General features: G+C 46.1%; 1 protein-coding gene across 3 annotated transcripts in view; it reads right to left on the bottom strand.

Annotated features, from left to right (window-relative positions):
* LOC143278079 (cilia- and flagella-associated protein 337-like) overlaps nt 1–13138 on the bottom strand; it is a 74728-nt gene that overhangs the window by 37190 nt on the left and 24400 nt on the right. For all 3 annotated transcript variants that reach the window (XM_076583112.1, XM_076583114.1, XM_076583113.1), the window contains exons 10-13: nt 11772–11889; nt 9224–9259; nt 6383–6447; nt 1403–1467 (exon numbers count right to left, since the gene is read on the bottom strand). In XM_076583112.1, the coding sequence (XP_076439227.1) occupies nt 1403–1467; nt 6383–6447; nt 9224–9259; nt 11772–11889 (284 nt within the window). The remainder of the gene's footprint in view (nt 1–1402; nt 1468–6382; nt 6448–9223; nt 9260–11771; nt 11890–13138) is intronic.

The raw sequence follows: 13138 nt of genomic DNA, 5'->3' as shown, positions 1-13138 counted from the left end.
CTAGTCAGCTAAAGTCGCCCATGGCGGTGCACTGTCTAGTCAACTAAAGTCGCCCATGGCGGTGCACTGTCTAGTCAGCTAAAGTCACCCATGGCGGTGCACTGTCTAGTCAACTAAAGTCGCCCATGGCGGTGCACTGTCTAGTCAACTAAAGTCGCCCATGGCGGTGCACTGTCTAGTCAACTAAAGTCACCCATGGTGGTGCAATGTCAAGTCAACTAAAGTCGCCCACGGTGGTGCACTGTCTAGTCAACTAAAGTCGCCCATGGCGGTGGCGGTGCAATGTCTAGTCAACTAAAGTCGCCCATGGCGGTGCAATGTCTAGTCAACTAAAGTCGCCCATGGCGGTGCAATGTCTAGTCAACTAAAGTCACCCATGGCGGTGCATTGTCTAGTCAACTAAAGTCGCCCATGGCGGTGGCAGTGCATTGTCTAGTCAACTAAAGTCGCCCATGGCGGTGCAATGTCTAGTCAACTAAAGTCGCCCATGGCGGTGCACTGTCTAGTCAACTAAAGTCACCCATGGCGGTGCAATGTCTAGTCAACTAAAGTCGCCCATGGCAGTGGCGGTGCACTGTCTAGTCAACTAAAGTCACCCATGGCGGTGCAATGTCTAGTCAACTAAAGTCGCCCATGGCGGTGCAATGTCTAGTCAACTAAAGTCGCCCATGGCGGTGCAATGTCTAGTCAACTAAAGTCACCCATGGCGGTGCATTGTCTAGTCAACTAAAGTCGCCCATGGCGGTGGCGGTGCATTGTCTAGTCAACTAAAGTCGCCCATGGCGGTGCACTGTCTAGTCAACTAAAGTCACCCATGGCGGTGCAATGTCTAGTCAACTAAAGTCGCCCATGGTGGTGCAATGTCTAGTCAACTAAAGTCGCCCATGGCGGTGCAATGTCTAGTCAAATAAAGTCGCCCATGGCGGTGCACTGTCTAGTCAACTAAAGTCGCCCATGGCGGTGCAATGTCTAGTCAACTAAAGTCACCCATGGCGGTGCACTGTCTAGTCAACTAAAGTCGCCCATGGCGGTGGCGGTGCAATGTCTAGTCAACTAAAGTCGCCCATGGCGGTGCAATGTCTAGTCAACTAAAGTCGCCCATGGCGGTGCACTGTCTAGTCAACTAAAGTCACCCATGGCGGTGCAATGTCTAGTCAACTAAAGTCGCCCATGGAGGTGCAATGTCTAGTCAACAAAAGTCACTATACAAATATAAATAGTCGCTATATAAATACACAGCGATAGTAGTCCTTGTAGTTGGAGTAGTAGTAGTAACACTGTTATATATCATCACCATCACCATCATTATCATCATTCTTCTTCTTCCTATTATCATTATTACAATGATTGTCATCATCATACAGCACACCACCAGACTGAAACACCTGTAGACGTGACTCACCCCGTTAGGTTTGAAGACCACGTAAGGGTTCCACAGGCACACATGGTTGTTCACGCCCGCCGTCGCTGTCGACACACAGCACCACACAACACGCGTCACGTCACTTTCTCCCTCGGCTTCAGGAACTTGTCAAGGTGTGTGGGGACTGATCCATATTCTAAATATATTTCTGTTAATAATTACGATGTAACGATTAATTGCAATTGTTTTAAAAGCGAATATGTGAAATGCTTTTATTTGAGAATATGTGTTTATTACTCTTGTTTAATCAAATAATCCGCGTGTGTGGGGTGGGTGGGGGGTAGGTGAATGCGGGTGTGTGCTGATTATCTGGTTGTGGTTTTCCGCAATTTATCTTTATTCTTATCTTATCTATTATAATCAATGTGCAATATAGTAGGCTATGCTTATAATTATATTCAAATAATGTTTCTTAATTCTTTCTGTTTTTACATTAAGAATACTAGTTATTACCTGCAGTGTGTGGATGTATGTATGAAACAGTGTATGTGATATTTTTTTACATTTGTGTCTTCGTAATATTCGTAAAAGCTGTTGTTGACTTTTACAGTTATGGTCCCCGTGTTGTTTACTTGTCTATGTTGTGATAATGCACCTGACCAAATTTCTCCAGTTGGAGATAATAAAGTTATTCCTATTCTTATTCTTATATGTGCTACATCACATCTGCTTTTTTCTGTGGGCCGCCCACGTCTCTGTGAGCAGCAGTCCCACTGGACCTGGTGTCCTCCGTCTCCCGGGCCACGCAGATCACAGGCTGCAAGCGCGTTGGGTTACGCTGCTGGTCTGGCATTTGCGTAGCAGGTGTGGTGTAGCATGTATGGATTTGTCCAAACACAGTGACACCTCCTTGAGGAAGTGAACTGAACTGAACTGAACTGCCATTTGTTTCTTTCCTTTTGACGGGCGCAATAGCCGAGTGGTTAAAGCGTTGGACTGTCAATCTGAGGGTGCCAGGGTCGAATCACGGTGACAGCGCCTGGTGGGTAAAGGGTGGAGATTTTTACGATCTCCCAGGTCAACATATGTGCAGACCTGCTAGTGCCTGAACCCCCTTCGTGTGTATATGCAAGCAGAAGATCAAATACGCACGTTAAAGATCCTGTAATCCATGTCAGCGTTCGGTGGGTTATGGAAACAAGAACATACCCAGCATGCACACCCCCGAAAACGGAGTATGGCTGCCTACATGGCGGGGTAAAAACGGTCATGCACGTAAAAGCCCACTCGTGTGCATACGAGTGAACGCAGAAGAAGAAGAAGAAGAGTTTCTTTCCTTTTTAAAGCAGATGCCTGATCTTAGCGTGACCCTCGACACGCAGGTCGGGCTTTCATACGGTGAAATCAACAGCACACAGCAACAACTCTGGCATTCCTCACAGGCGTGCACGGCTTGAATAACACATGGTCAGCGATGACAGACTTTCTCAACTGACACTATGATGTCTAATTAACAACATCTTCTACAACAACAACAATGGACTTTCTCAACTGACACTATGATGTCTAATTAACAACAACATCTACAACAACAACAATGGACTTTCTCAACTGACACTATGATGTCTAATTAACAACAACATCTACAACAACAACAACAACAATGGACTTTCTCAACCAACACTATGATGTCTAATTAACAACAACATCTACAACAACAACAATGGACTTTCTCAACTGACACTATGATGTCTAATTCACAACAACATCTACAACAACAACAACAACAATGGACTTTCTCAACTGACACTATGATGTCTAATTCACAACAACAGCTATATCAACAACAACAACGAGCTTTCTCAACCAACAATTAATGCCAGTCCTTGGCAAACAGTTGTCACTGAGCATAAAATAGGCTTGGCACTGAAAGGGTTAATTGAAAAGAAGAAACAACAGGAGAACTGCTCACTACCTGCACCACAGATAAAACAAACTGGAATCACACATGGACTGTTTGTTATCAACAAGGCATCAGTTTATCAAACTTCAGTGACAGACACACTGTCCAAGAATTGTTCACATTCAGGCCCTCATGATACTAACTAATTGTTGATCATCATACTCTCCAATCAAATTAGATCTGCATCAATACTGATCATTTACTGATATCCATACTCTCCAATCAAATCAAAGTTGATTTCCAATATTCACCAATCAAACTTAAGGCCAGACACTACAGTAAAGTTCATATCAGAGGTGTTTGTTGCCTTAATTTAAAATGTATTACACTTTGAAAGTATATTTACTGGGAAGTTCAAAACTATTCTTTTTTTGGTGTTTGGACCTCCGGTTGCCATGGAAACAGTCCAAGATGGCTGCCAAACAAAATTTTTTAAAAGCCTAAGGCTTTTTTTCAATTGCACTTAGCCAAAATCTGTTTTCTGATCTGATTTAGGAATGTTAATATCTATAAAAGTACGGATAGCTTTTTGATGTAATGACAAATTTATATTTTTGAGAATTTTTTTTGGTCAACGCAGTTATATTGCACCGATTGTTCTAAATAAAATTCAAATAAAACATAACTATACATTTTCTTTCAAAAAAGCAATGCGTACTTTTAAGCACCATACTTTAAAGAAGCACCATGCCAAATTTTAAGGCTCTGTATTTATTTTTGTGAAAGTTTTAGCCATTGGAAATGTGCGTAGAGTGCGAAAAACAGAAAACCCAGAAAACGGAGAAAGAAGAACAGAAACTTTACTGGCTGAGTGTTGTTTAGCACAAGTGGTAAAAGAGTACTACTTACTCACCCAGCATGTCAATCCACAGCACAGCAACCACCAGGTAAGAGAAGAAGTTGAAATTGAAGTGTTTTGTGGCCAATAATAATCCAGTTCACAGCTCACATGATGACAAATTCACAAAGAACGTGAAATGGTTTACACAGATTGGCAGACACATTCCAGTGGTCTGGCTTTCCCATACTCCTGATATGAGAGCAGTTTTGGAGAGCACAGTGGAAGGGGGTACTTACAAGCTAGTGTCCTCCTGCTTGGTAGGCATCTGGATCCCTGGCCTCCTCCTCTCGGTTGTTGAGACGTCGTAGGGTGGCGTACCATACAGTGATGTGAATCCTCTCTTTTGCCATGTTCCATCATATGAAACACTGATATTGATGACTGATTTTTCACCTTTATCCAGTGCCCCCTGCAGGTCTTCATCGGTCTCTGCATACGCCTGCTGGATTGTAGCTGCTGTGCGTTCTAAGAGTGTTGACCCTGATTCAATTTCAGCAGCTGAAAAATGCATAATGTTTGTGAGATATTTGTGCTGTGCTCACAACTATATCATTTACATAGTTTACTTTCCTTCCTCAGGTGATGAGTCTAAATATCACACACATACACATATACACATACATAAATATATAATATTGCAATGAAACACACACACACACACACACACACACACACACACACACACACACACACACACACTGTGCATAATTTACACACATAACTGATATACATGCATTAACCCATTCATGAACACACACACACACACACACACACACACACACACACACACACACACACACAAACAAACAAACACACACACACACACACACACACACACATGGATCATAGTCAAGACTGAACAAGCAAAACTTTGCCTGAGTGACTGATTCAGTGGTTGACAGTGTAATGTTTCACTAGTGGTTATCAGTGCAGGGATGTGTGCACACTTGTGTGTATTTGTACTGCACAGTTAAAGGTAAAGATTTTTTTTAACCATCAAAAAAACCTCACAAACATACCTGTTACTTTCTTGTCATGGGTCTGGAAAGTTTTCAAATGCATGCCTGGTATTCCCATGACAGTGCTGAAGGTTTGAAGAGCAGTGTAGCTGCCTCCCAGTTCATGGCTCAGCATGGTCATCCTGTTGTTTACTTCAAAACCTGTATTCTTTTTGTCATTGAATCCAGTTCGTGGGGATGAGAATTCGCACTTTTCATAACCACAGCCATCGCAGCACATGGCAAGCTTTGCCGCAAAACCAGCTTTCTCCCTCTCTCGGACACTGACTGACAGTCCCGTTTCTCCGCACTCTGGGCAACTCAGGTCACTCATCAGTCTGGTCAGCTGGAAAACGTGTAGCAAAGTCCAGTTCTGGTCTTCCACCTCACCATTATATGCGACAGGGTTCATGATTTCGATCTTTCTTCTCGACGCACTTTTATCAGAGTCTGATGTCGAAGGTTTCTTCGAAGCCACGCTTTCAGTCGCTGCCGCATCACATTTGGCCCATTTTGCTTTTGCAGCAGCTATCAAGTGCAATCGTCTCTTTCCTTGCTTATGCCGAGGCATGATGAATCCAGGAGATGTCTTAGCTGGCAAAATAATCAACAATTGACGAGAAAAAACACTTTCATGTCAGCATGTTGTTGTTATTGGACGGCCATTTTGGCTTCTCGACGGAGGGAGCCGAGCGTGCCCGAAGGCTGGCTGAGCCCAGCGGAATGAAATCTGATTGGCTGAAATTTCCACTGGTGTCAGTCTCATCAATGAAACTGCACAGTCATAGTACTCTATGCCCTTATTTGGGAAAACTCGGGAAAGTTCGCGCGATACAGTGTGTGTGGAAAATCGCTCGCAGTGTTTTATAGTCCGTTTCAACAACTAAAAGAACCGGGTCTGTGCATTCACAAGATGACGCTGTTTCTGTTGATATGCGATATGATAGGCTTCGGGAAATGAAAGTATACGTTGCTAAGGTGTAAAAGCAACACTTTTGGACGATGTTTGAAAAATTCAGACAAAATCAACATCAGGAAGCAACTTTCATTTGCAAATATAACACCTTTTGCGACCGATTTAGTACAAAATATGAAAATGACTATAAAGATTAGATGTTGAAGAAGCAAATTATGCGAAAAAACGAAAATCATAAAAAATCATGATTTGGTCAAAATTTCACTACCGTGTCTGGCCTTAAGATGGTTTCAATACTCACCAATCAGATTCAAGTGGTCATTGTAGTCAAATGAGTTGACACCCTGGGCCACGACAAATTCAAATCTGAAACACAAATATGATGATTCTGAACCACTGGATAAATATTTCTTTCAATTCAAATAACAGAAAAGCAACTTTCTATCAAGTAGGAAAGATATCAATAAAACTTGCTTGCACCTTGCTCAGAGATGCCAACCGCTGTCATGTGTGTGTAGGAACAATCAGGAAATTTGGTAGGAACTGACGGGTGCAATAGCTGAGTGGTTAAAGCGTTAGACTGTCAATCCGAGGGTCCTGGGTTCGAATCACGGTGACGGTGCCTGGTGGGTAAAGGGTGGAGATTTTTACGATCTCCCAGGTCAACATATGTGCAGACCTGCTTGTGCCTGAACCCCCTTCGTGTGTATGTGCAAGCAGAAGATCAAATACGCACGTTAAAGATCCTGTAATCCATGTCAGCGTTCGGTGGGTTATGGAAACAAGAACATACCCAGCATGCACACCCCCGAAAACGGAGTATGGCTGCCTACATGGCGGGGTAAAAACGGTCATACACGTAAAAGCCCACTCGTTTGCATACGAGTGAACGCAGAAGAAGAAGAAGGTAGGAACATTTTGAATTTGGTAGGAACACTCCCAAAATGGTGGGCATGATGCACAGATATTTTTCAGTGCACGTTTGGCAAAACTTCTGTTCCCACCGCTGCTTCTTTAAAGCTGACACATCTGTGGCACTGTGTCGCTTCCCTGGTCTTTGTTCCTCTTGTTTCTCACAATCGGAATCCATGGCCAGATTTCTCTGTTTCAAGATGCTTGTTCCTTCTTTGCACTCCATATCTTAACTCTCTCCATACGAATGGCGAAAGAGATGACGTTAACAGCGTTTCACCCCAATTACCACCATCAAAATATTGCAAGCGGAAGGCTCTTATACTGAAGAGGTGAATGTTGACAAAGAATGCCACAATTCTGACGAGGGAAGCTAAAGGTTGGGTCATTCAGACACCCACTGGACATCTGAGGGGTCTGTGTAGAGGAGAAGAGAGGACTGGCCGTACTGAGTGAGTTAATCCACCGGGCAGAGAGACTGTTTGACCAAGACGCAACTGGATTTAGCCACGTTCTCTCTTGTTCGGGCAAACGATTAAGCTGATTGGTCCACTCAATGCTGCTTCAATGTAAACACGCACATGATTAGCTGAGCACCATCACGTCAGACCAAGGTTAGTAGTGACAGCCCTAGCATTGTGATCGATAGATCTAGAGCGTCTAGGTAATGTTATGACAGGAAAGCATGTAACCAATCTATGTAGTCTAAAATGAAGTCACGGGAACAATTCTGACGCTGGCGAAACGTTGGAACAAACTGCGATCCAGCGTAACAAAATACAGCGAAATCGTAACAGATGGCATCTCCACCTGCTGACAGTAACCACAACAGTGTCTGGTCCTTCACCAAGTGGTCAGCACTGCCGACTGAGAACTGGGAGGATGCAGGCTCAATTCCCATCATAGGTGGTGGGGGGGCGCGGGGTGGGGGTGGGACAAGGGTTTTTTTTCTTGGCCTGTGGTCAGTTCCTTCCCAGCACTGAGTGTGCTATGGGCTGAAACAGGAAGACAGGGACCACACAGTGTGCTATGGGCTGAAACAGGAAGACAGGGACCACACAGTGTGCTATGGGCTGAAACAGGAAGACAGGGACCACACAGTGTGCTGTGGGCTGAAACAGGAAGACAGGGACCACACAGTGTGCTGTGGGCTGAAACAGGAAGACAGGGACCACACAGTGTGCTATGGGCTGAAACAGGAAGACAGGGACCACACAGCCGAGGATACTCCACTTCAGAGAAGCGTGTTTGGGAATGTTGCTCCAATTTCCTGACCAACCCTGCAGGTGGCGGTATCTATCAGCCTGACTGATGCTGGGGGATACCAAGAGAATGCAGCCTTGTCTAGTAGTCCCTAACATAAACAGGCCCACAAACAGCAGCGTCTACATCACCATGTGACCCAGTAGCAGCATCTACATGTGACCTACATAGCAGCATCTACATCTTCATGTGACCCACATAGCAGCATCTACATGTGACCCACATAGCAGCATCTACATGTGACCTACATAGCAACATCTACATCACCATGTGACCCACATAGCAGCATCAACATGTGACCTACATAGCAGCATTTACATGTGACCTACATAGCAGCATCTACATGTGACCCACATAGCAGCATCTACATGTGACCCACACAGCAGCATCTACATGTGACCCACATAGCAGCATCTACATGTGACCCACATAGCAGCATCTACATGTGACCCACATAGCAGCATCTACATCTACATGTGACCCACATAGCAGCATCGTCATTATCCCTGTGACCATCATCATTGAAATATGGTAAACAAAATGTCCAAAACTCTGGGGCACACACACACACACACACACACATACGCATTCACACACACACACATTCACACACACACACACACACATTCACACACACATACAGTATCAGTATCAGTAGCTCAAGGAGGAGTCACTGCGTTCGGGCAAATCCATATACGCTACACCACATCTGCCAAGCAGATGCCTGACCAGCAGTGCAACCCAACGCTCTTAGTCAGGCCTTGAGAAAACACACACACACACACACGTGCACGCACGCACGCACACACACACACACACACACACACATACATGCATGCACACACACACACACACACAGACTTGGAGATAGAGGAGAGGGGTAGGGAGAGGGGAGTGTGAGTGTGTGTGTGTGGGGGTGGGTTGGGTGGGGAGGGGGGGTGGGGCTGGGGGGTGCTGGAGAACTCACTTTCTCTGAATTCCTTTCTTGCCTGGTTGCTTGCCCCTGAAACAGGAATCAAGAGACGGTCATCCTCCCACCCCTCGATAGTGACCTTCACACACCACATGTCAACCCATACTGTTAGTGACCTTCACACACCACATGTCAACCCATACTGTTCATTACCTTCACACACCACATGTCAACCCATACTGTTAGTGACCTTCACACACCACATGTCAACCCATACTGTTAGTGACCTTCACACACCACATGTCAACCCATACTGTTAGTGACCTTCACACATCACATGTCAACCCATACTGTTAGTGACCTTCACCCATCACATGTCAACCCATACTGTCAGTGACGTTCACACACCACATGTCAACCCATACTGTTCGTTACCTTCACACATCACATGTCAACCCATACTGTTAGTGACCTTCACACATCACATGTCAACCCATACTGTTAGTGACCTTCACACATCACATGTCAACCCATACTGTCAGTGACCTTCACACATCACATGTCAACCCATACTGTTAGTGACCTTCACACATCACATGTCAACCCATACTGTTAGTGACCTTCACACATCACATGTCAATCCATACTGTTAGTGACCTTCACACATCACATGTCAACCCATACTGTTAGTGACCTTCACACACCACATGTCAACCCATACTGTTAGTGACCTTCACACATCACATGTCAACCCATACTGTTAGTGACCTTCACACATCACATGTCAACCCATACTGTTAGTGACCTTCACACATCACATGTCAACCCATACTGTTAGTGACCTTCACACATCACATGTCAACCCATACTGTTAGTGACCTTCACACATCACATGTCAACCCATACTGTTAGTGACCTTCACACATCACATGTCAACCCATACTGTTAGTGACCTTCACACATCACATGTCAACCCATACTGTTAGTGACCTTCACACATCACATGTCAACCCATACTGTTAGTGACCTTCACACATCACATGTCAACCCATACTGTTAGTGACCTTCACACATCACATGTCAACCCATACTGTCAGTGACCTTCACACATCACATGTCAACCCATACTGTTAGTGACCTTCACACATCACATGTCAACCCATACTGTTAGTAGCCTTCACACATCACATGTCAACCCATACTGTTAGTGACCTTCACACATCACATGTCAATCCATACTGTAAGTGACCTTCACACATCACATGTCAACCCATACTGTTAGTGACCTTCACACATCACATGTCAACCCATACTGTTAGTGACCTTCACACATCACATGTCAACCCATACTGTTAGTGACCTTCACACATCACATGTCAACCCATACTGTTAGTGACCTTCACACATCACATGTCAACCCATACTGTTAGTGACCTTCACACATCAGAGGGGACAGAGGGGAGAGCACTGACAGTGGTGAGGAGGACAGAGGGGAGAGCACTGACAGAGGACAGAGGGGAGAGCACTGACAGAGGACAGAGGGGAGAGCACTGACAGAGGACAGAGGGGAGAGCACTGACAGTGGTGAGGAGGACAGAGGGGAGAGCACTGACAGAGGACAGAGGGGAGAGCACTGGTAGAGGACAGAGGGGAGAGCACTGACAGAGGACAGAGGGGAGAGCACTGACAGTGGTGAGGAGGACAGAGGGGAGAGCACTGACAGAGGACAGAGGGGAGAGCACTGGTAGAGGACAGAGGGGAGAGCACTGGTAGAGGACAGAGGGGAGAGCACTGGTAGAGGACAGAGGGGAGAGCACTGACAGAGGACAGAGGGGAGAGCACTGGTAGAGGACAGAGGGGAGAGCACTGACAGAGGACAGAGGGGAGAGCACTGACAGAGGACAGAGGGGAGAGCACTGACAGAGGACAGAGGGGAGAGCACTGACAGAGGACAGAGGGGAGAGCACCGACAGAGCACAGAGGGGAGAGCACCGACAGAGGACAGAGGGGAGAGCACTGACAGTGGTGAGGAGGGCAGAGGGGAGAGCACTGACAGTGGAGGACAGGGGGAGAGCACTGACAGTGGAGGACAGAGGGGAGAGCACCGACAGAGGACAGGGGGGAGAGCACCGACAGAGGACAGGGGGGAGAGCACCGGCAGAGGGGAGAGCACTGACAGAGGGGAGAGCACTGACAGAGGACAGGGGGGAGAGCACCGACAGAGGACAGGGGGGAGAGCACCGACAGAGGACAGGGGGGAGAGCACCGACAGAGGACACTGACAGAGGACAGGGGGGAGAGCACCGACAGAGGACAGGGGGGAGAGCACCGGCAGAGGGGAGAGCACTGACAGGGGGGAGAGCACCGACAGAGGACAGGGGGGAGAGCACCGACAGAGGACAGAGGGGAGAGCACTGACAGAGGGGAGAGCACCGGCAGAGGGGAGAGCACTGACAGAGGGGAGAGCACTGACAGAGGACAGAGGGGAGAGCACTGACAGAGGGGAGAGCACCGGCAGAGGGGAGAGCACTGACAGAGGGGAGAGCACTGACAGAGGACAGAGGGGAGAGCACTGACAGAGGACAGAGGGGAGAGCACTGACTTGGACAGGGACACATTCTGGTTGACGCTGGTGTGTTTCTCCATCCAGCCGATGACCAGAGCGTTGGACGTGGTGGTGGCACAGCTGATGAAGCACTCCAGGTACTGGGAGTATTTCACTGCACACACACACACACACACACACACACACACACATACACACATACACACACATACATGCACGCACACTCACACACACACACGCACACAACACACAAATACACACACACACAACACACACACACACACAACACACACACACACAACACACACACACAACACACACACACACGCTCACAACACACACACGCACACAACACACAAACACACAAATACACACAAACACATACAACACACACACACACACATACATGCACACACACTCACACACACACACACACAACACACAAATACTCACACACATACAACACACACACACACACACACACATGCACACACACAACACACACACACACAACACACACACACACAGAGCAATGGCCTGACGGTGAAACAGTGAAATGACATCATTTTTCCTCACAAACACATTTCATCGGCTCCATACTTCAACCTCTGTTCACACTTTGACCTGCAGAGAACAGCCTGGAAACAGCTGCTGTCACCCACATAACAACAGGAGTGCAGAAAGACGAACACGGACATCTCCACCATCACTACGAGTGGAAAGGCAAGAAATCAAAGACTTGATACCAGAAGTGTGACTGTGGCTTACGTGGTTGTGTGGTTCTTTAGTCTTTTTCTTTTTTTTTCTTCTTCTTCTTTTTTCTTTTCTTATTTTCTTTTCTTATTTTCTTATTTCATTTCTTTTTTCTTTTTTTTATTTATTTATCTATTTTCTTATTTTATTTTATTCTATTTTATTATTTCATTTCTTTTTTCTTTTTAAAATTTATTTATTTATTTGTTTATTTATTTATTTATTTATTTTTTATTATTTTTTTCTCAAGGCCTAACTAAGCACCTTGGGTTACGCTGCTGGTCAGGCATCTGCTTGGCGTATATAGCGTATATGGATTTGTCCAAACGCAGTGACGCCTCCTTGAGCTGCTGATACTGACACTGACACCGGTTCAGGTCATGGACTGAAGACTAGGTGGCTGACTGTTCAGCTCCCATCAGAGGTGGGCTGTGGCTTTATTTCAGCAACACGGCTGCCTACCACCCACAGCTGAAATGGAAAGACTGGGACCGCGCAGTCAAGGGTCTTCCACTTCCGTCTCTGGAAGTGCTGTTCCAATCATCCCCGAAAGCAGAGTATGGCTGCCTATATGGCGGGGTAAAAACGGTCATACACTTTTGTAAAAGCCCACTCGTTTGCATACAAGTGAACGTGGGAGTTGCAGCCCA

Source organism: Babylonia areolata, chromosome 35, assembly GCF_041734735.1.
Source record: "Babylonia areolata isolate BAREFJ2019XMU chromosome 35, ASM4173473v1, whole genome shotgun sequence".
Classification (NCBI taxonomy): domain Eukaryota; kingdom Metazoa; phylum Mollusca; class Gastropoda; order Neogastropoda; family Buccinidae; genus Babylonia; species Babylonia areolata.
Note: the sequence above shows the minus strand (reverse complement) of the source record. Positions and strands in the feature narration are given on the sequence as shown.